Below are 24,866 nucleotides of genomic sequence, written 5' to 3'. Positions count from 1 at the left end.
CTGCAGGAACCAGCCCCTGAGACGGCAGTACATGGTCCCGAGCCCCTTATCAGGGCCATTAGGGATGTTTTAGATCTCCCTGTAGAGGCATCCACAGAAGGAGATCCTTTCTTCATGACTCAGAAGAAACAGCCAGTGTACTTCCCTGAGCAGGCAGAGTTAGAAACTGCTTTCAGGGCTGCATGGCAAAACCCTGATAAGAGGTTTACTCTTTCAAAAAGGTTCACAAATGCATATCCTTTTGAACCTTTGGGCAGAAAGAAATGGGAGGAGCCACCGGTAGTGGACTCCTCTGTTTCCCGCCTCTCTAAGAAGGTGTTGCTACCAGTCCCAGGGGTATCCACCCTTAAGGACGGGGCGGACAGAAGGCTGGAAGCTACCCTCAAGTGGGGCATCCCAGCGTCCAGTTTTAGCCAGCTGCTGGATGGCCAAGGCTATTCATACCTGGTCAACCCAGATTCAGGAAGGCTTGTTGGGTGACATGACTGTGGCCCAGATAGGGGACAGCCTGCGTCACATTCAGGATACCGCAAAAATCCTGTGCGAGGCACAAAAGGAATTGGGCGCAATTAACGCGCGCAATTCAGCCATGGCGGTGTCAGCCAGACGGGCCTTGTGGCTGCGGCAGTGGTCTGCAGATGTAGACTCAAAGAAGAGTGTGGAGGGTATTCCCTTTACAGGAGAATGGCTGTTTGGCAGTGAATTAGACGGTTGGATTTCCAAAGCCACGGCAGGAAAATCTACCTTCCTTCCATCAGCCCCCACGGTTGCAAAGCGTACCTTCACAGGTGCTTCCCAGCAGTCCTTTCGTGGGAACAGGTTTCGCCCCAAGGCTAGGGGCGCCTCCAATGCCAGCAGGGGCACGAGAGGCAAGTTTAGGAAGCCTAACACCTCCAACACCCAGGACCGTCCAAATGCCGCGACTTCCTCTAAGCCTGCAGCATGACGGGGTTTTCCCGCCACGAGACTCTCTCGCGGTGGGAGCGCGATTGTTGCATTTCAGCCATGTGTGGGACGCCTCGGGTCTGGATACCTGGGCCAGAGGTCTCATTTCTCTAGGTTACAAGCTGGAATTCGACAAACCATCCCAGACGATACTTCAGGTCGGCACTCCCAGCATCCCAGGAAGATCAGGTGCTCCTTCAGGGGGCCATTACCAGGCTGCTTCAGTCTCAGGTAATTGTACCGGTGCCAGTCACGGAGCAGGGCCAGGGATATTATTCCAACTTATTCCTGGTACCGAAGCCAGACGGCTCAGTAAGACCCATCCTGAATCTAAAGTCACTGAACCCCTTCCTGCGCGTGTTCAAGTTCAGGATGGAGTCCTTGCGCTCTGTGATCGCCAGCCTAGAAAGAGGGGAGTTCCTGGCCTCTATAGACGTCAAAGACGCCTATCTACACATTCCTATCTGGCCCCCACACCAAATCTATCTCAGGTTTGCCTTGGGGAACGACCATTACCAATTCCGGGCGTTACCTTTCGGCCTGTCGACAGCCCCGCGGGTTTTCACAAAGGTAATGGCGGAAATGATGTCACTACTCAGGCTCCGAAGGGTGAATGTAGTGCCATACCTGGACGACCTGCTAATAAAAGCAGGGTCGGCGGAGGCTTTAAGCAGTGCTCTCAATCTGTCCATACAGGTTCTAAGAGACCACGGGTGGATCCTAAACATGCCCAAATCATCGCTGGTTCCAACCCAGAGGATGGTTTTCTTGGGCATGATCCTGGATACATCAGAACAAAAAGTTTTTCTGCCGATGGAAAAGGTCACTGCAATACAACAGCTGGTCAGGGAGGTCCTACAGTCACCTCTGGTACAGATCCATCTTTGCCTCCGGCTTCTAGGCAAGATGGTGGCTTCATTCGAAGCAATACAATTTGGCCGCTTCCATTCCAGGACCTTTCAATTGGATATTCTGACAAAATGGTCCGGCTCCCCCCTGCAGATGCGCAGAAGGATTGGCCTTGCAACAAGAACCAGGATCTCGCTACAGTGGTGGCTAGATTCATCCAATTTGTTGGCAGGCAGACGGTTCCAGATCCAGGACTGGATTCTGGTAACCACGGACGCCAGCCTGAGGGGCTGGGGAGCTGTGACACAGGGAGTCCGCCTACAGGGTCGATGGTCTCCACTGGAGTCAGGCCTTCATATCAACAAGCTGGAGTTGAGGGCGGTCTACTATGCCCTGTTACAGGCAGCTCCATTGTTACAGGGAAAGGCGATCCAGGTCCAGTCGGACAATGCCACCACTGTGGCCTATATAAATCGGCAGGGTGGTACCAAGAGCATGCCTTGCATGAGAGAAGCGTCAAAAATTCTGTCCTGGGCGGAACAGAATGTCCAGGCCCTGTCTGCCATTTTTATCCCGGGGGTCGACAATTGGGAGGCGGACTTCCTGAGTCGTCACGATCTTCACCCGGGAGAGTGGGGCCTTCACACTCAAGTGTTCAATGCCATAGTGGATCTGTGGGGGCTCCCTCAGATCGACCTGATGGCTTCACGATTGAACCACAAGGTAGCAATGTACTGTGCACGGACCAGAGACCCAGGGGCGATAGCGGTGGACGCTCTCACCTGGACCTGGGATTTCCAATTGGTGTACCTCTTCCCACCTCTCCCATTGTTGGCTCGGGTGCTAAAGCGGCTCCGGCATCAGGGGACGGAGGCCATACTGGTGGCACCAGACTGGCCAAGAAGGGCCTGGTACGGGGACATTCAGGCCATGCTAGTGGAAGACCCGTGGCGTCTGCCCCTAAGAAAAGACCTGCTCCTCCAGGGCCCGTTCGTCTTCCAGGACTTACAGCGGCTACGTTTAACGGCCTGGAGGTTGAGCGGCAGATCTTAGTCCACAAGGGTCTCCATCCCTCTGTCGTCACTACAATGATAAAAGCCAGGAAGCCGGTGACGGCTGCTCATTATCATGTAATATGGCGCAGATATATTGCCTGGTGTGAGAAGAATGACTTGCCTCCGGCCAGTTTTCGATTAAACAGTCTGCTACGTTTCCTTCAGGCTGGCCTGGATAAGGGACTCAGATTGGGTTCCTTAAAGGTCCAAATCTCTGCACTATCTGTGTTTTTTCAGAAAAAGATTGCGGCCTTGCCGGAAGTGCAAACCTTCTTACAGGGGGTGCTGAGGATTCAGCCCCCCTTTGTGCCTCCCACTGCACCATGGGATTTGGAAGTAGTTCTTACTTTCTTGAAATCAGCCCGGTTTGTTCCATTGGAAGAGTCTGAGCTGCGACACCTCACTTGGAAGACTGTTGTTTTGCTGGCTCTAGCTTCGGCCAGGAGGGTGTCCGAGCTCGGGGCCTTATCTTGTCGGAGCCCTTACCTTGTGTTCCACAACGATAGGGCGGAACTCAGGACTAGACCACAATTCCTTCCAAAGGTGGTGTCAGGGTTCCACCTAAACCAACCTATTGTGGTTCCTTCTAGCGCGACACACCCAGATATACCAGATACCTTGGATGTGGTCCTCACCCTTAAAGGGTATGTCAAGCACACAGCTAGGATCCGTAAGACGGACAGCCTGTTTGTGCTTTATGATGCGCAGAAGAAGGGTTTACCTGCTTCAACGCGTACCATTGCCAGGTGGATAAGATGTACTATCCAGCAGGCTTATGCATCAGCTGGTTTGTCGCTTCCTTTTTCAGTAAAGGCTCATTCAACCAGGTCTGTAGGTACCTCTTGGGCGGCTGCTCGAGGGGTGTCGGCAATGCAGCTATGCAGGGCCGCAACTTGGTCAGGGCAACACACATTTGTGAAGTTCTACAAGTTTGACACCCTGGCCAGGGAGGATTCCCAGTTCGGGAATGCGGTTCTACAGCAGAATCCGCACGTTCCCACCCGTTCTGGTAGCTTTGGGACCTCCCCATAGTAGTGAAGCCCAGTATCCCATTGGACGGTAGAGAAAATAGGATTTTGGGTACCTACCGGTAAATCCTTTTCTCGTAATCCATATGGGATACTGGGAGCCCGCCTCAGTGCGGCTTTTTCTGCTGTCAGACCTACTTTATGGTTAGGCTTATTGCCTTGTTTTCTATAGGATAAATAGGACTATAGATTTGTTCTAGTTACAGGTGTCCTCTTAAGTTGTTAGGATTCACCTCTTTTATATGTTTTTTGTTCGTTTGGGTGTGCTGGATGAATCTCACCACAATACATTATCACATACTCCTCACATGCTCTCCTTCGGCACAGTTTTTGCATTAACTGACTAGTGGAGGGAGATTGAGGGGAGGAGCCAGTGCACCCACACTGAAAGTTCTTTTATGTGCCTGTCTCTCCTGCGGAGGTCTCAATCCCCATAGTAGTGAAGCCCAGTATCCCATATGGACTACGAGAAAAGGATTTACCGGTAGGTACCCAAAATCCTATTTTTTCAACTGTGTGTTTAAATTATATGTCTAACATGGTAAAAAAGGTGGCTTGTAGGAAGTGCACAACTAAGTTTGTGCCTTCCACAGAGGGAGAAAGTTGCTGTGACAAATGTATGGAAGACACTCCGGTGCAGCCTGCCCCAGTCACCCCTGTCAGGGCTGCGCAACTCACAGAGGTCATGTCTAAACTGGCCTCAGAGTTGGCAGCTTCTCAAAAGGACATGGTGGAAACTAGATCACAGCAGGCAAATTTGTCCTCGCCTGTACAGGGACTGACCATGGCTCTAGTGCAGTGTTTTTCAACCACTGTGCCGTGGCACACTAGTGTGCCTTGAGCTGTTCTCAGGTGTGCCCCCAGATCTAAAGATGCCCAAACCAGTTTACAGTCACCACCAGTTCAACTGGTCTCTTCTTTTCATGTAAAGGGCCAATGTATTTTATTTTTGTTACCTGTGGGGACCAATGTGATTGCTTTTTATATGGGGACCAATAGGTTTTTGTTTTTTTTTTAATGTGGGGGCCAATGTGTTTTGCCCTGTGGGGATCATAATGTGCCTTGGGAATTTTTAAAACTTATTTAGTGTGCCGCAAGGTAAAAAGGTTGAAAATCACTGCTCTAGTGCCTGGACCAGCTGCTGCTGTTAGTTCAAGCCCCCCCCCCCTCCCCCCTTTATTACACAGCAAAAGAGCCCCCCCCCCCCCCCCCCCCCTTTATTACACAGCAAAAGAGCATTTCCTCACATTTTGGAGGAGCATGACTGATGATGACATGCCAGCATTAGAGGGTGATTATTATGACCCTGGCCCTCAAAGTGGAGGATGGCAATGCCACTCCTTCTTGGCCCTCTATGTTTGGAAAGCGCCAAAAACAGGCGGTATTTTTTCCTTTATCTGAGGAATTAGATGACCACTTACAAACAGCTTGGCATCATCCTGATAAAAAAAATACCTAGAAATCTGGAATTTTTTATCTACTTAGATAAAGAAAAAGATGCGAAACTCCTGCCACAGTGGATTCTTCAGTGTGACGTCTTTCAAAAAAGACAGTACTGCCGGTCCCGGGGGCTTCCTCTCTTGGAACCCTCGGACAGGAAGTTGGAAACTACACTGAAGTCCATATACGTGGCTGCAGGGGTTATCCAGCGTCCTGCACAGGTAGGGTGCTGGGTCAACAAGGCCATCGGTGTGTGGTCTACACAGATAGCCTCTGACTTATGCACAAATCCAAACAAGGAAACTCTCGTCAGGCTGGCAGAGCATATCCGAGAGGCTTCGGCTTACCTGGTGGAGGCCTCATCGAATATCTGCATCATGGCAGCAAAGTTGTCTGCCCTCTCCATATCTGCCCGAAGGGCCCTATGGTTATGGCAGTGGCAGGCGGATGCTGAGTCCAAGAGAGCTGTGGAAGCGCTACCCTTTAATGGGGAGGTTCTGTTCGGGCCCGAACTGGACAAATAGATTTCCCAGGCTACTGGAGGTAAATCCAATTTTTTACCCACAGCACCACCTACCCCGGCTCTGCGGAGGACCTTTCAGGGGACCTCTTTTCGGTCCTTTCGCCCAGTCTCCAGATTATGTGGACGTGCCAGAGGTTTTTCTCACAAAGAAGGGTCAAGAGGACGTGGAAGGGGGTACAGCCAGTACCCAGTCTGACCCTAAGACTGCCGCCAAGACCACTGCATGACGGTCTCCCGGCCCACCTGGGAGATTCCAGGGTGGGAGTATGCCTTCAACTCTACAAAGAGAAATGGGCACACTCGTGTCACAACTCCTGGGTGAAGGATTTGATAGCTTCTGGCTACGGGATCATCTTCCCACATACGCCTCCTCAAAGGTTCTTCAAGACCGGTTTGCCAGTTTCTCCAGGAAAAGGCATCCTATTGATGCAGGCCATAGCGAAGCTAGAAAATTTAGGAGTGGTGATCCATGTGCCTTGAGACTCTCGGAACAAAGGATTCTACTGCAGCATGTTCCTGGTGCCAAAACCCTTATTTGAAGCCCATAAAGTTCAAGATGGAGTCTCTCCAGTCAGTGATTGCTGGACTGGAGAGGGAAGAGTTTCTGATGTCCCTCGACATCAGAGATGCCTATCTTCACATCCCCATTTGGCCGCCTCATCAGGCATTCTTACGCATCGCGATCCAGGAACAACATTGGCAGTTTCAGGCTCTGCCTTTTGTCCTATCATCTGCACCCAGAATTTTCACCAAGGTCATGGCAGTCATGATGGAAATTCTGGGATCTCAGGGGGTCATGGTAATACCATACCTGGACGACCTGCTTCTGAAGGCTCGATCGCAGCAGGAATTGTTGGACAGCCTCTTCCTGACCCAGTCGACACTGATAGAACATGGGTGGATCCTCAATTACAAGAAATCTCAATTTCAACCCATCCAAAGGTTGTTGTTCCTGGGGATGTTGATGGACACGGTTCAGATGAAGATCTTCTTGTCGGAAGAAAAGATCCTATCTCTGCAGACCTTAGTCCGGCAGATTTTAAAGACCAATTGGGTGACGGTACATCTCTGCACCAGACTGCTCGGGAAGATAGTGGGATCATTTGAGGGGATCTCATCACTATCCCGCCCGTGTTGGGAGCTCTGGGACGTCCCCACTGTAACTCCAGTGACACCTAGTGGATGAAGGAGAAAACGTGATTTTGTACTTACCGTTAAATCCTTTTCTCCGATTCCACAGGTGTCACTGGACGCCCACCTCTGCGCTGAAGTTCTTTTTGCTTCATTCCGACCAGGGTGTTTTCTATTTGTTTTTGTTTTTTACAGCACCATAGGTCTGTTCCAGTTTGGTCTGAGTTTCGGTCGTTTGCCTTTGCTGAAACTCTCCACAGTTGTATGTGTGGTCTAGGTTGTGTGTTATGACCTTCTTTTCGATTTCAGTTCTTTTCTTATACTGTTCTGTGTAAGAGAGTGTTTTTGTTTGTACTAACCTCCTCCTGGGAAGTGTTTTCCTATCTTCTAGCTCCCTCCGGGCACAATTCTTTTGACTGTCTGGGGGTAGAACGGGAGGAGCTGGCCACACTGACTCTGAAAATTATTAAAGTGCCCATGCTCCCTGCAGTCGCCCTTCTATTCCCCACTGTAACTCCAGTGACACCTGTGGAATCGGAGAAAAGGATTTAACGTTAAATACAAAATCCTGTTTTTTTAAATTGCCAAAGCACACTGAGATCTCCACAGGGCAAAACACATTGGTCCCCACAGGAAAAACAAGCAAACCTATTGGCCCCCATATAAAAAACAAACACACTGGTCCCCACAGGTAACAAAAATAAAATACATTGGCCCTTTACATGAAAAGAAGAGACCAGTAAATTACAATTGAACTGATGGTGGCTGTAAACTGGTTTGGGCATCTCTAGATCTGGGGGCACACTTGAGAACAGCTCAAGGCACACTAGTGTGCCACGGCACAGTGGTTGAAAAACACTGCTGTGTCGGGAGGGTTAGGCACTAGGGGGAGAGATGGGGTTAGGATGGGAGGGTTTTGTACGAGGGGGAGAGATGGGGTTAGATTGGGATATTTAGGCACTAGGGGGGAGATGGGGTTAAGATGGGAGGGTTAGGCACTAGGGGGAGCGAATGGATTTCCTGGGATGGGAGGGTAAGGCAGTAGGGTGAGAGATGGCGTTAGGCTGAGATGGGAGGGTTAGGCACTAGGGGAAGATGGAGTTAGACTGGCATGGGGGTTTGAGACAATTGGGGGAGAGATGGGGTTAGGCTGTGTCGGGAGGGTTAGGCACTAGGGGGATAGATGGGGATAGGATGGGAGGGTTTGGTACTAGGGGGGAGATGGAGGTTAGAGTGGGATATTTAGAGACTACGGGGAGAGGTGGGCTTAAGATTGGGAGGATTAGGCACTAGTGGGAGCAAACTGATTTCCTGGGATGGGAGGGTAAGGCAGTAGGGAGAGAGATGAAGTTGGTTGTGGAAGGAGTGATAAGGAGCAGAGGTTTGTAATGGATGACAGTGGGTAATATGGGAGTGTTAGGTACTAAGGGGTGGGAGGGTTATAGGCTGGGGTGGGAGATTTAGGCACTAGGGGGAGAGATAGAGTTAGGCTGGAATGGGAGTGTTATGTGCTATGGGGAGAGATGAGGATAGTTTGGGATTGGGAGGGTTAGTCCCTAGGAAGAGAGATGAGGATAGGCTGGGATGGCAGGCTTAGGCACTAGGACGAGAGTCATGAGGTTAAGCTGTGTAGGAGGTTTTGGCACAGGGGAGAGATGGGGTTTATGCTGGAATGGGAGGGTTAGGCACTTGGGGGAGAGATGGTTTTAGGATGTAAGGGTTTGGTACTAGGGGGAGAGATGGGGATAGGCTGGGATTTAAGGTTGAGGCACTAGGGTGAGAGTCATGAGGTTAGGCTGTGTCCGGAGGTTTAGGCACAAGGGAGACATGGGGCTTAGGCTGGAGTGGGAGGGTTAGGCACTAGGGGGAGAGATGGGCTTAGGCCAGGGCTTGACAAAATGTATTTAAACTCTAGGAGCCAGGATGAAAATGTTTGGAGCCAGATAAACTAATAATAGGGACAGTGCACACTGAAGGCGCGTCCCCCAAAAAACGGGCATTACATATACCACGGGCCTTAATGACCATTACACCAAACATCGTAATGCTCATTACATATAATACCACATGCCGTGATTACATATTATGCCACATAAGTTCTGCTTATACCTACATGCTCGTTGCCATGGGTTTCATGCTTGACACCAGGGGTTAACGTACTCATTTCCAATGGGGTTAAGATGCTCTGCCAGGGGTCAATATGCTTGTTGCTATGGGGTTACCATGGTCTGCCAGGGGTTAACTTTCTCATTGCCAATGGGGTTAACATGCTGTGCCAGGGGTTTATATGCTTGTTGCTATGGGGTTACCATGGTCTACCTGGGGTTAACCTTCTCATTGCAAAGGGTAAACCTGCTCATTGCCAATAGGGTTAACATGCTGTGCCAGGGGTTAATATGCTTGTTGCTATGAGGTTACCATGTTCTGCCAGGGGTTAACCTGCTTCTTGCCAAGGGGTTAAACTGATTGTTGCCTGGCCATAGTCTGACAGCAGCTGGGGGTTAGTGGCAGCGGCGGTGGCCAGTTGCACCTGAAGCTGCTGCTGTGTCCGGGGGAGGCCGGGCTCTGACAGTGGCAGCCGGGTACATATAGTGCATATCCACCCGGAGGAGGAGCTGCTGCTGCTTCTGTGCGCGGTGAACAGAGCTCTGACCGTGTCGGCAGCTGGGTACATGGGTGAACCAACCGGAAGAGGAGCCAGAGCTGATGCTTCTGTGTGTGTGGGAGACCGGACTCTGACAGCACTGGCGGCCGGGTACATGGGTGAACGAGCCGGAGCTGCTGCGTGCTGGGGAGGCCGGGCTGCTGCGGCTGCAGTACCGCAATGCCGGCTCTAGCGGACATATAACAGCGCCATCCACCTGGCCATGACCAGATTCTACTTTCTTCCCACAAAAATCATGTCGCCAGGAAGCAGAATCTGGTCACTGTGGGTTTGTCGAGCCCTGGCTTAGGCTGTGTCGGGAAGGTTAGGCATTAGGGTGAGAGATGGCGTTAGGCTGAGATGGGAGGGTTTGGTGCTAGGGGTAGAGATGTGGTTAGGCTGGGAGAAAGGTTGAGGCAGAAGTGACTAGGAAGGAGCAGAGGTTGGCAATGGATGGCAGTGGGTAATATGAGAAGGTAGAAAGTGGCAAGGAGGCAGCGGCTAATGGAGGATGGGAAGGGGTGACGGGGATAGAAGAGGGTGATTAGAGAGGCAGTAGAAAAGAGAGCAAATAAACAATTTAGAGTTTAATAATAACACTTAAAATATTATAATTCGTGTATAACACTAGATATTTCATAAAACATATTCTTATAGATACATGTGAATATAAAATTGTTAGGATATAGATTCCAACATCTCACATTCATTAGTTGCATAGAGTCCAAAACTGAGCGTTATGCTCTACTTCCTATTAAATAGACCAGTTTAAAGTCAATAATTAATTAAAGCACTTTCTCATCACACACTTAAGCTGGGTACACATATATACAATCCCTGTTTCTTGCAACCGTGTGGCCGACTGTACTCCCATCGGACCGTCCACAAACAACAGCCGATCACGCGCATACACACCTGTACAATTTTACTTTAACACTCCCGTCCAAACAGACGCAAGAAAAAGATTGTACACACTCTCTCGATTTGGGCTTTTGACACGATATATATGAACAAAATTATCATAATGGGCTGGGTTAAGGGCATACTAAAACAAAGAGGCATGGGTACAGAACCTAAACAAAAGTGACGGAGTACGCATCTACTAAACTTCTGTATAGAAATGCCGGTCTGGTCCCGCAGTTAAATTTGTGAGGCACAAGCAGACGGACAATAGCCCTTAAAATGGCTAAGGATAATACAAGGCACAGTTGCTAATATTTCAATATGCATTACATAATGTGACACACACGGAGCACCAAACTTCTATAAAGCCGGTTATGCGACTAGTCAGATTGCGGTAGTCACCCTGCCAAATTGCTATAAAGCCGGGTATGCGACTAGTCAGTTTGCGGTAGTCACCCTGCCAAACTGCTATAAAGCCGGGTATGCGAGTATAGTCAGTTTGCGGTAGTCACCCTGTAGTCGCATATCCGGCTTTATAGCAGTTTAGCAGGGTGACTACCGCAAACTGACTAGTCGCATACCCGGCTTTATAGCAATTTGGCAGGGTGACTACCGCAATCTGACTAGTCGCATACCTGGCTTTATAGAAGTTTGGTGCTCCATGTGTGTCACATTATGTAATGCATATTGTTTTGTAATAGCCACATTAACAGGAATTCAGATTAAGTTCCCCCAATAAACCCCCAGCAGCTGCTACGTTGTCGGGAAAAATCACATTAACTGCGGTAGCTCTGTTATTTATATCCCCTCATATATAAATATATATGTCCAGGCTCCAGTTAGCAAGATATATATTTATTTAATCTAAATTCCTGTTTGCCGCAGTGCACCTCTGTCCTCAAGGCTCAGCGAGCTCTTGCCGGTACTGTTCTTCTGGTGCTGTTCCGGGGTTGTTCCAGCCGAGACCGAGTTGGATGCGGTGAGTGACCGGCCGCAGCTCCAGGCAGTGGCGGTGAGGTGGCCTGGGTACTGGAGACGCAGGGTAGCTCGTGGCATCAATGGAAGGCTGTAAGCGGTGGGAAGGCAGAGCGGTACCCGTGCAGCTTACACTATAAGGCGCCCATACAGTCGGGACACAGTCACCTCAGACTTCCTGTCACAGTGAGAGCGCTGCTGCCCCGGTACCCATAGTCGTGGAGCACTTGCCAGTGACCGTGGTGCAGCGACGGGGGAGCGGAGTAGGCAGCACGTATGCAGGGACACAGAGGAATGCCGGCTGATGCAACCATAGTGTAAGCTGCCCGGGTACCTCTCTGCCTTCCCACCGCTTACAGCCTGCCATTCATGCCCGAGCTACCCTGCGTCTCCGGTACTCAGGCCCGAGCACTATGTGACGGACGGGCCGCACACAGCAGGTATCGGGAGAAACCTCCATTTCCCCAGCACTCCACATATATTTTAATGGGGGATTGCGATGCTGGCCTTTTTGCAAAGCATTCCCAATATTGCCCCCCGGAGCTACTGCCATCTGGAAGTAGTCATAGCGGGATACTCTCCCCTCTGTGCAGCTCGGTCTGACTGACTGTTCATGCAGCTGGCAGAGCACATCGCAGGGATGTGACCCCCACTGATTGTATTGGCTGCCCTGTGTGATTGGATGTAAAGCAGCCGCGTGCAGGCTGGCGGCGTGCTGCGCTGACAGGGGGAGCTGGGCGGCGGTGCCTGTTGACCTCGGTGGTGGGACCTGTGTAGTCCACGCCGCCAGGGGCTCCGCACCACATCACCACGGCCACCTTACATCCACTCACACAGGGAAGCCAATACCATCAGTGGGGGTCTCGTTCCCGACTGACAACTCACCCCCCGGCATCACCATGCTGCACAGGGATACCCAGAGCGCCTCTCCAGCGGTACCAGCACGGGAACCCAGTGCCACTGCCATCCAGCCTCACACCTGTGCATCCGCCATCATCGGCATCAGTATCACAGATACCCGCGGACACCAGTGCCTTGACTGGAAGCGGCGTCGAGGGACCGACCTTGCAACGGGGAACCTATTCATTACCATTGGACTGTGCTTACAAGGTACCTTAAAGAACTTTGTGGGAATTCAGGTATCCCACCTGACTCCTCCCACACCACTACTGTCCATCCCCTACGAACAGCCGGCCAACAGACCCCTAGCCAGGGGCTCCACACCACATCCGGCTGCTCTTCACCATTTTCAGACATTATATGTGCACGTACCCTTTTATCTAACATTGTTACATGTGTTGCTTCCATTTGTTACCATCTAGACTTGTTTTGACAACATTGTAACCTTGCACTATTACTGATTAAATAAACTGTGTTCAGTATATTCACCTCATAAATCTCCCGTTTTTATTTCTGATATCATTTGCTGCTTCACATTTACATCTAATATGCATGTTCGTCCAGCCATTACAACTTCATGAATGGAATCTATGTACTTATTATAGTGTAACTATTGTAGTTCATTATTTCTATAAAGCCGGGTATGCGACTAGTCAGTTTGCGGTAGTCTCCCTGCCAAACTGCTATAAAGCCGGATATGCGACTACAGGGTGACTACCGCAAACTGACTATACTCGCATACCCGGCTTTATAGCAGTTTGGCAGGGTGACTACCGCAAACTGACTAGTCGCATACCCGGCTTTATAGAAGTTTGGTGCTCCGTGTGTGTCACATTATGTAATGCATATTGAAATATTAGCAACTGTGCCTTGTATTATCCTTAATTTTAAGGGCTATTGTCTGTCTGCTTGTGCCTCTATATGACAGCCTGATATATCATGAGCAGTGGAGCCGCGGCTCCGTGAACTACATTAACCCTGTCACCTCCACACATGATTTATTGAAGTGTGCGTTCTGAATGCAATGTACTTTATTATAGTAACTATATCTGTAGGAGAGATCATGTAGCTATGGAACGCCCACATGGGCGTTCCAACTTTGGCAGTATAGTCACAAGAACGGCCATCATATCGATCGACCGTGCGTACACAATGCACTTTTGTTCCGATATGAGGCCGTCCTGTCGGATGAAAATTAAACAGCAAAGAACCGCCGACCGACCGACTATGGACGGACAAGACAGTTTTTTGCCGTTTATCGCTCGTACGGGACAGCGTACACACCTATACAATTGAACGGCTGTCCGACCCAGAACGGAAGAATGGCCCGACAATTGTATATATGTGTACCCAGCTTTACAGTACACCTCAGAAGAATGCAGATGGGGTTGGTGAAGAGATCAGATTGCAGGTTCAGTGACACAGATGGATGCAAGGACCGTTACGTAGCCGGTATATGTTGTAGGAAGTACATCTTCCGGATTAGGCCCTACCATCTATTGCAGGGCTTGACAAATACCAGGTCGTCATGGTGACCAGATTCTGCTTCCTGGCGACCAGATTCTTTGGGAGGAAGCAGAATCTGGTCATGTGCAGGCCAGTGTGCAGTGTTACCTAACCTAATGAAATAGCAGCAGCGCACTGAGCCCACCTGCTGGAAGTCAGTAGCAGCAGCATCAAAGGCAGCTAACCCCCCCGCCGGCTCTCCTGGCTGGAAGTCATCAGCTCGGGTAGGGTGCCCAACCCCCCTCTCCCCCCTCCTATGGAACCAGCAGCAACGCACTGAGCGGTGCCCATCCACCCCCCACCTGCTGGAAGTCAGCAGCGCGGGCAGGGTGCCTGACCCGACCCCCCCCCCCTGAAGGACCAGCAGTGCCCGTGCTGCCTGCTGGAAGTCAGCAGTAGTGGGGCCCAACCCCCCCTCTCCCCCTCCTAAGGGACCAACGGCAGTGCACTGAGCGCAGGCAGTGGTGCGCGACCCCTGGGCTGCACAATGGGTGCAGGCAGCAGCGCAGACACTCCCATCCCTCCCCGCACAGCATCACGGAGCACCTACTGAGCAGCGTTCTGCTCTCCGACACTGGGGCCTGCCACGTGCTACAGCTGTGGCCTAAGTATCCGGAAGCCGCAGATGTGTCAGGGCAGCTCTGCTGAACCTCCAGATCCTGCAGACCCTGTAACCCCACTGGCAGACCCTGTAACCCCACTGGCAGACCCTGTAACCCCACTGGCAGACCCTGTAACCCCACTGGCAGACCCTGTAACCCCACTGGCAGACCCTGTAATCCCCTGGAAGAGCATGTAAACCCATTGGCAGAACATGTTAGCATCTGGAATTTAGCATGAAACCCATAGCAACAATCATGTATGTAAGTGGAATTTATGTGGCATAATATGTAATTACAGCGTGTCATATTATATGTAGTAGGGATTACCGTGTGTGGAGTAATGTGTAATGGGCATTACAGCATGTGGTATATGTAAAAGGCATTATGGCACGTGTAAATATTTGGTGCGCTCCTTTGGCACACTGTCCCTAAGTCTTAGTTTGTCTGGCTCCTACATTTTCATCCTGGCTTTTAGATTTTAAAGAAACTTGTCAAGCCCTGATCTAATGATATTTCTCCTGTTTGCAAATATGTCAGTCTTGACAGACCTATCTTTGTGCCGTCTGATCTGAGAATGTGGCTGAGATCCTGTGACATCAGCTGTCCACCCCTGACAGGCAGCTCCCCACCTGGGTTTGCATGGGGATGCCCAGCGGTTTTATGGGTACATTTAGGAAATGCTGGGCATACCCATGCCAACGCCCTCTGCCTGCAACAATCCCACACCTCCAGTGAATGATGTGGTGACTGTGCAAATATGCACATGTGCAGACTGCAAACATGGGTCCCCAAAATGCTTTCCATGTTCCGCCTATATCCTCTCAGCGAATAACAAAAAGTGGTGATACTGATGGGACAGTAAAAAGGCCCTGCTCCTCCTCATGATGTAAAGGCGGGTGAGTAGAACGAATACTCCAAAAACTGCGGGAACTATTTGTCTCTAATACTGTAGCGGAGCTATAGAGACGCCTGTATCACTGCAGGAGTTCATGCTAGGTCTACAGGATGCCATGAAGGCCATACAGACGTTGGGTTCTCAAGATGTTGGACAGGCCAATGAAACTCTAATCAAACTCTTCATGGAAGGAGTGCAAGGAAATCGAACCAGTCACAGCTGCAGAAGGCCAGCAACCAGGCAGCTACTTCTCAGACTTTAAATCGTCCGTCTTCCAGTTATTGGGGCTGAACCAGAGTGATGGGGCTGACTATAGTACCAAACCAATCAGGTAAATCATCAGAGTACCACACCTTAAAAAACAGGAAAGCAGTGCAAGGAATCATCCATAATGGGAGGTCGCTCGAGAATCAGGCCGACAGGCTACAAACCAGTTGCAACATAAGGTCCAACCAATCTGTAGAGGATGTCACCAGAGTGAACACATTGAGAGGTACCAACACTTCATGCATTACAGCAATGATCCACACAGTTGCTGGCAATATGATCAGCACAGCCAGAGGGGAAGAAGACTACAGGAAGTTAATGGAGAGACTGGTAGGCTTTAACAACAATCCTCCCTGACCACCAGAACCTGAAGTCCCAAAGCAAAGTAAACTGTTGAAAACAAGTGAGAGACCAGTTGTTAAAGGTCAGAATGAGACAGTGCAGCATTGCCTTCAAAATGTCATTAGACCACAACGTTCTCACGAGGCAAAGTGTGACCGTATACAAAGAGTGGAAGATGCAGATTCCAGTGCAGCAGACTTCAGGCAAACAGATGCAGGTGCGATCGAAATGAGAAAGGGGCACTGAAGGTCCACATGGCTGAGGCATTGGGCTTTTGGGTTCCAAGGGGCCCAATCTCTGAGTCAGTTATGCCAATGCCTGAAGTTAATATCCCTGCAGAAACCCCAAATAAATCAAAGAAGGCCGAAGAGAAGCCTGGCACCGATCAGGAGTACACAACAATAATAGGAAAAGAGTTTGAATTTAGGATACAGAAGGCTATACAAAGGTCCAGAAGATGTAATAAAGTTTTCACATGCTCATTGCAGACCTCATGCCGTGATGTAGAGTACAATCCATGTGCACCATCAGGGAAAATGAGTCCTGTGGTGGAGGGATGGGAGCCCCGGGGAAATACCCCAGTTTGACCCTTAGCCATTTATGTGACAGAAAAGTAGAAATGTATTACCTGTTTATGTTTATCTTGATTGCATTTTGTTGTTTAAGTTTGCTGTGATATTGCAAAGACTTTTTGCTCAGAAATTTCTCTTCAAAGTAGTGCCTGAGGACAGGCATCTCTACAGCAGGTGAACATTTGTACCCTGCTCTTGGGATACCCCTTTAAGAAATTTGTGTGGACTACAATGGCTGCGTATGAGACCAGATGGAGTGCTGCAGGGGTTAATTCCCTGGATTGGTTTCTGGGCAACAGCCCTACTAAGAAACTCAGACCGGTATAGCACTAGGAGTGGGAAACAGTTTTGGTGCATTTGGGCAGAGGGGGCTGGCAGAGGTCAGGAGAGAGGAAAAGGTGAAGATGTCCTGAAAAGGAAAAGCCCTTCAGGACCTCTTACTGCCAGCAGCAGAGACAGACTGTTCAAGGAGGTTTTGTTTAGTCACAGCACTCTCCATTGGAAGCCTGTGCTGTACATTGCAAATAACTGCTCCATAGCACCACCTGTTGGAGGCATATGCGTTACACTACAAGTGCTTGTTCAATAATACCAATTTGGATAACATATACTGTGCACAGCTTTTCTTCATTTCACAGTTTAATTTGAAAGACCTTAACCGGGCACATGACTGATGTAACATCACCATGCGGACAGTCCAGATATTACAGCCTTTTACTGACAGTGTTACTTGCCTTAATATATTGGATTGATGTTTATATTTGAATGTTTGCCTTTATGCTTCATGCAAGTAGTTGATAGTAAGATGTATATGCCTTTGCAGTTACTGTTATTGAGTCTACAATATTAACTGTGCATTGTGTTAATGCTTATTGCATATAATTGACCTTAACCATATTTGATTAACAGCGGTGTATTGTGGTTTCCTGCATAACATTGTCACTGTCACTTTGAGTGTTATCCCTATGTATGGGGAGTGTTGCTTCGGGTGTTTTTTTCTGCCACAAGTTCCCGCCAGTAGAATGTTTCTAGAGCCATTGGATCAAGCCGTCTGGAAACACAGGTGCAACACTGCACCATCTTTGGGGTAACATCACCCATGTCTGCATGTAGATAAGGGAGCCAAAAGTGCAGGATCAATAGCACTTGTTAATCTGTGGTCAGTACAGAGGGTCAGTAATGCTCCGAGGAAGAGGGTTATACAATAGTCATAGAAACATTAATAGGCCGTGTGTACTATATACATATTTGAATCTTCTGTTGTGCATCCGACTGCAAATAGTCCCAGCAATTTGGCAACATACATGAATATAAAAACAATGGTCAGCGACCAATATTTGTTGTAGATAGAAATATATAATGTTCCATACACAATAACTCTGACATCACAGTTGAACTATGTTAACCTTTTACTTTTTAACTGTTTTACAGGACGATTGTACAACATCTTCTAATATTATTAGTCCAAATTCTGCAAGAAGGGACATTGTTCTCTGATCCAGCCAGTTAGTCCTAATTTCTTCTTACACCTGGAGGATTAACCTAAACTATTTTCTGGATAGAAGAAACATTTAACATTAAATTATTTCTTATCTCGTACATGATGAGTCTCACAGGAGAGAGACCACATGTGTGCTCTGATTGTGACAAAGGCTTTGCATTTAAATCGAGGCTTCTGGTACATCAGAGGAGTCACACAGGAGAGAAGCTAAATAAATGCTCTGAATGCAGCAAATGTTTTTCCTGTAAATCATATCTTGTCGTACATCAGAGGAGTCACACAGGAGAGAAACCATATAAATGTTCTGAATGCAGCAAATGTTTTTTCTGTAAGTCACAGCTTGACCTACATCAGAGGAGTCACACAGGAGAGAAGCCATATAAATGTTTTGAATGCAGCAAATGTTTTTCCTGTAAGTCAGATCTTGTAAAACATCAGAGGATTCATACAGGAGAGAGACCACATGTGTGCTCTGAGTGTGACAAAGGCTTTACATTTAAATCACAGCTTCTGGTACATCAGAGGAGTCACACCGGGGAGAAGCCATATAAATGTTCTGAATGCAGCAAATGTTTTCCCCAAAAGTCACATCTTGTCCAACATCAGATGAGTCACACAGGAGAGAAACCATATGAATGCTCTGAATGTAGCAAATGTTTTTCCTCTAAATCACAGCTTGTCCTACATCAGAGGAGTCACACGGGAGAGAAACCATATAAATGTTCTGAATGCAGCAAATGTTTTCCCCGCAAGTCAGCTCTTGTTATACATCAACTGAGTCACACAGGAGAGAAACCATATAAATGTTCTGAATGCGGCAAATGTTTTTTATCTAAGTCACATCTTGTCCAACATCAGATGAGTCACACAGGAGAGAAACCATATAAATGTTCTGAATGCGGCAAATGTTTTTTATCTAAGTCACATCTTGTCCAACATCAGATGAGTCACACAGGAGAGAAACCATATAAATGTTCTGAATGCAGTAAATGTTTTTTATCTAAGTCAGCTCTTGTCCAACATCAGATGAGTCACACAGGAGAGAAACCATATAAATGTTCTGAATGCGGCAAACGTTTTCCCTGTAAGTCAAATCTTGTCCGACATCAGAGGAGTCACACAGGAGAGAAACCATATAAATGTTCTGAATGCGGCAAATGTTTTCCCTGGAAGTCAGAGCTTGTCCGACATCAGAGGAGTCACACAGGAGAGAAGCCATATAAATGTTCTGAATGCGGCAAATGTTTTCCCTGGAAGTCAGAGCTTGTCCGACATCAGAGGAGTCACACAGGACAGAAGCCATATAAATGTTCTGAATGCGGCAAATGTTTTCCCTGGAAGTCAGAGCTTGTCCGACATCAGAGGAGTCACACTGGAGAGACTATATAAATGTTCTGAATGTAGCAATTGTTTTTCCCAAAGGCTACAACTTGTTACACATCAAATGACAGAATGCACAGTATAGTTACATAATTATGATCACCTCCTACATTTGACTACAGCACATAGCCAATGAAACCGTGCAGATTATGAACTTTTTTTTTTTTATTATGTTAATGTTGCAATGCATTACACATCAGGACATTGAAACGTTTACAAATTGATCATACAATTCTTCAAATGAACTGCAAACATTTTCATTATTTTGTTGTTTAACAATATTCAAAATTCAAAAATGTCCTCTGCACATCTCTCCATTAAAAGGCAGTATAAAAGTAACCATGAAAAGTCTCCTGTGAGTTATTGGTAGTTATTTCTTTATATGTTTGTGTGTGTGAAGGCCCCATCCTCCCAAACCCCCCAACCGAGAATAACAATATGATGACCCCTTTCTCTTAGTACAAGGTTTATATGTAAACTTCCTCCTCCTATGCCACTACTATTGGGGGATCTCCCAGCAGCCTCCTCGTCTCATACCATTCTGTGTATTGTAAGGTGTTTTGAATTCTCTTTTGAAAGTCTGCTGGTAGAGTCACAATGTAACTTTCCCAGGTTTCAAAAAAATGTTGGGTTCGTTTTTCTTTATCTAAGGTTGTTTCCAACCAATCCATCTGAAAGATGTGATGGAGCTTAGTTTTAAAGAGAGCAAACGAAGGAGGCTGCGTGGATATCCAATCATGCAAAATGGTTTTACATGCCGCTGCCTGTATGGCCAGTACAAGTTTTCTGCATCCCCTAGTTACCCTCTGTTCTGTAGGAATGATTCCAAATATGGCCCATTCTGCATTAAAGGGTATGTAGTTTATTAAATTATCTAGCGTGAATTTCCTCACTTGTAGCCAGAAGCCTCTTGTAATTGGGCATGTCCAAAGACAGTGTAATAACCCCGCCTCTGCCTCTCCACAACGAGGGCAGGATCCATTTGATGGCATCCCTGCCAGGAGCTGTCTATGCGGTGAAAAATAAGCTCTATGAAAAAGATTTAAAAATTGCTCCTGGTATTGAGCAGCAGGTAACATACGGCAAGAGTTTACCAAGGTTTTAAGCAATATTTCGCATGATGGATCGGGGAAATCCCTGAGCCATAGCTTCATACCTGACCTTGTGTCCTCGTGTACTATAAGTGGTCTGAGGTAGTTGTAGTGTAAAGAAATGGCTTTTTCGATTACGGGCTTAGCTCTCAATACCCCATCCAAGTCATTGTACCAATCTTTGTCAGAGAGGTGTTTCACTGTTATTTTGGCATAGTGGCTCATTTGGAAGTAAGCGAGGGGAAAGTTGTTCAGTATTGGGAATTTCTGGCAAGCCTGTTGAAAGGTTAATACTTTGAGGAAGGGTCGCATATGTCCTTCAAACTAGAGATTCCTTCTGTCAAACAGGGTAAAGGGGAATGCAGCCTCTCCATGCTGGAAGTCTTCATTGCCCACGAATGTTAAGAATAGTGAGTGGTGTGAATTCAAATGTTTTGCATGTCTCAGCTTATAAAGTCAAAGGTGCAGGTGCACAAATTAAACTCCCAATTTCAAAATTTTTGCAATAAAATTTTGCATTTTTTGAAATTGGGAGTTTAATTTGTGCACCTGCACCTTTGACTTTGTATGCAGTTCTACTGAAAGGTCTCCGCAGGGTCGCACCTCTCAATTGGTGTGCACCCCAGGACCCCACCCCTGTATGTCTCAGCTTATGCAATAATTTATAAGTAGTCCACAGTAATGGATTGTCTTTGACAGATTGTGGGATTTCGGCTTCAAATTTTTTAACCCCTTCACGACATTTGACGTATATATACGTCATGGCCGGGAAGTACTTCCCGACACATGACGTATATATACGTCATGACTTTAAACTGTCACTGCGTCTCGAGACGCAGTGACAGAGGGACGATGTCTGCTGTCCCTGACAGCAGACATGTCCCTGCATGCCCAGGGGGGGCTGCGATGTCGCCCCCCCGTCGGCGATCGCTGTGATTGGCTGTTCAGTGTGAACAGCCATTCACAGCGTTTTCCTGTGTTACCAGCGAATCAGACGCTTGGTAACACAGGTGTCAATCACCGCCGGGCGTCAGGGGGCATGAGGGGGTCATCGGTGACGATGACACCTCACCCCACCTGCCCCCAAGGCTGTGATTGGTCCGTGGGACCCACGGACCAATCACAGCCAAGGCGCGACATTTAAACTAACGGTGACTGCGCTGCAGACGCCATTCCGGTCTGGAGTAGCGTGCAGAGCGGTCACCGTGCCTATCTGCCGTGATACTGACCTGATCCTTGCTAATACTTACCTGATCCTTGCAAATACCTTACCTGATCACTTGATCACTGCTTGTAGCGTGCTGGACGCTTCCTGGATCTGACTTCCTGAGACTTCCTGCTGCTGCTGCAGTGTGATAGAGAGAGAGAGATAGAGAGAGATAGAGAGATAGTGACAGAGAGAGCTATATTTTGTGTCTGCTACCCCCCCTTTTTGGGGGTGCAGGGTTTTTTTATATATAAATAACTGGGTACTTGTGAGTTATCCGGACGCCCGATTTCAAAATCGAGTCGGATCGGGCACATCGCATCGCATGCGACCATCGGATGCGATGCGATGCGATGACCCGATTTTTCCATAGGAATCAATGTTAAAATGGACTGAGTCCATTTTAACATGGAATTCAATGGGAAAAAGGGGTCCTTTTCATACCCCTACTATCCAAGTGGGCATGGAGTTGGATATAAACCTGTAGCGAGCCACCGAGCCCGAAGCGTGGCGAGCGTAGCGAGCCCCGCGAGGGGACACGGAATACCGTCCCCTCGCGGGGCTCGCTTCGCTCGCCACGCTTCGGGCTCGGTGGCTCGCTACGCTCGCCACAGGTTTATATCCAACTCCATGCCCACTTGGATAGTAGGGGTATGAAAAGGACCCCTTTTTCCATAGGAATCATTTTAACATTGATTCCTATGGAAAAATCGGGTCATCGCATCCGATGGTCGCATGCGATGCGATGCGATGCGATATCGCATCGCATTGTATCTGATTGTATGCCTTAACTTAAGGCATACAATCAAAAAATCGGGCGTCCAGATAACTCACAAGTACCAATAACTGTCGCTGCTGCTGCAGTGTCATAGTGATAGATAGTGAGAGATAGTGATAGATAGTAATAGATAGTGAGAGATAGAGAGATTTGTGTCTGCTACCCCCTCTTTTTTGGGGGTGCAGGTTTTTTTTTTATATATATAACTGTCAGTGCTGCTGCTGCAGTGTCATAGTGATAGATAGTGATAGATAGAGAGAGATAGTGACAGAGAGTGATAGAGAGTGTATATTTTGTGTCTGCTACCCCCCCTTTTTGGGGGTGCAGGTTTTTTTTTATACATATAACTGTCAGTGCTGCTGCTGCAGTGTGATAGATAGTGATAGATAGTGATAGATAGTGAGAGATAGAGAGAAATAGTGACAGAGAGTGATAGAGAGTGTATATTTTGTGTCTGCTACCCCCGCCTTTTGTGCTGATCACTATATCTGAGGTGATCAGCAACTTTTTGGGGGTGCAGAGGTTTTTTTTTTTATATATACCTGTCAGTTGCTGCCAGTTGCACCAAAGGTTGTGCACCTGCTGCCCCTCACTGGTAATCAGTGTCGCATCACTGATCACCTTTTTTTTTTTTTTGTGGGTGCTCTGTGGTCTTTTTTTAATTTTTTTTTTACACACACTGTGATTTTGTGGGTGTCCTGTGGCCACTGTGCGCTGATCAGTGACGTACATCACTGATCAGCTTTTTCGGCACAGGGTTGATCTATTTTTTTTTTTTTGATCAAATTCCTGTTGCCTTTGAGCGCTGTTCAGTGACAGACGTTACTGACCAACATCTGTGCTCAATTTTTGGCGCAGGACCTTTTTTTTTGTTTTTTTAACCCCTTCAATTTTTTTTTTTTTTTAACCCCTTCAATTTTTTTTTTTTTTAACCCCTTCATTTTTTTTTTTTGTATAAAGTATTTTTTTTGTTCTGCACTACATACACACAACACACTACATACCCCCCGGGTTGAAATAAAGTTTGTACCCCCCCCTACACTATACACGTGTTGAAACATTTCACTACCAGTAACACAAAAATAAAAATGTCATCCCAAATGTCATCCCAAATGTCATCCCAGTCATCCAGAAGAATGTATTCAGTGGAGGAGGCATATGCCATGCTTGCCTCTGATTCTGACACAGCCAGTGAGGCAAGCGGGGAATTTGAAGGATTCGTCTTAAGCTCCTCTTCCTCCTCTGGTGATGAGGGACCCCCTCAAAGACGCCCCCGTAGAGCAGCTGAGACCCCCCCCCCCAATAATTGATCTCGTATGGACCCCACCACCAGACAATTTTGAGCCCCAGGTTCCTGAGTTTTTGGCCATGCCAGGAATCCAATTTGATTCCACAGGTCTCAGAGAAATTGACTTTTTCAAATTATTTTTCTCTGATGATTTTATAAATTTAATGGTGGACCAAACTAATTTATATGCCCAGCAGTTTATTGCTCAAAACCCCACGTCATCATTTGCTAGGTGGACCCCTGTAGATGCAGTAGAGATGATGACGTTTTGGGGTCTGGTGTTTCATATGGGCATAGTAAAAAAGCCACAAATTAGGCAATATTGGAGTACAGATGTTCTGTACAGCACCCCATTTTACCGTATGGCCATGACTCGGACTCGTTTTGAGGCAATCCATAAATTTATACATTACACCGATAATGCACAGTGCCCACCCAGAGATGATCCCACCTTTGACCGGCTATTCAAAGTCAGGCCGGTCATTGATCATTTCAGTGCCAAATTTGCAGAGCTATACATCCCTGAAAAATTTATTTGTATTGACGAGTCCCTTATACATTTTAAAGGAAGGGTTAAATTCCGCCAGTACCTTCCCAGTAAGAGGGCAAGGTATGGCATAAAAATGTATAAGCTGTGTGAAAGCACCACAGGGTACACCCACAAGTTTAGGGTATATGAAGGGAAGGATTCAAGAATTGAGCCGCCAGAATGCCCCCCCTCCCTCGTAGGTGTTAGTGGCAAAATTGTCTGGGATTTAATGCACCCCTTCCTGGATAAGGGTTATCACCTCTATGTGGATAACTTTTACACCAGCATCCCCCTGTTTAAGGCCCTTGGTTCAAGAGGTACAGCAGCTTGCGGTACTGTGCGCAAGAACCAAAGAGGCCTCCCCAAAACGCACATTGCCCAAGTAATGAGAAGGGGTGAAAGCAGGGGAATATGCACCGAAAATATGTTGTTGGTCAAATATAAGGACAAGAGGGATGTCCTTATACTGACAACAATTCATGGAGACAGTACCACCTCCATCCCTGTACGAGGTA

The 24,866-nt window shown here is 47.8% G+C and overlaps 1 protein-coding gene across 2 annotated transcripts in view; it reads left to right on the top strand.

The window, feature by feature from the left end:
- Positions 1 to 19,792, top strand: part of LOC146075887 (uncharacterized) — a 58,467-nt gene extending 38,675 nt beyond the window's left edge. For both annotated transcript variants that reach the window (XM_083185562.1, XM_083185561.1), the window contains exon 2: positions 18,009 to 19,792. In XM_083185562.1, coding sequence (XP_083041688.1) covers positions 18,178 to 19,467 — 1,290 coding nt within the window. In that variant the 5' untranslated portion in view covers positions 18,009 to 18,177 and the 3' untranslated portion in view covers positions 19,468 to 19,792. The remainder of the gene's footprint in view (positions 1 to 18,008) is intronic.
- Positions 19,793 to 24,866: the final 5,074 nt, after the last annotated feature.

Source organism: Crinia signifera, chromosome 4, assembly GCF_055691185.1.
Source record: "Crinia signifera chromosome 4, ASM5569118v1, whole genome shotgun sequence".
In the NCBI taxonomy this organism is placed as follows: domain Eukaryota; kingdom Metazoa; phylum Chordata; class Amphibia; order Anura; family Myobatrachidae; genus Crinia; species Crinia signifera.
This window is presented reverse-complemented; position numbering and strand designations above follow the sequence as displayed.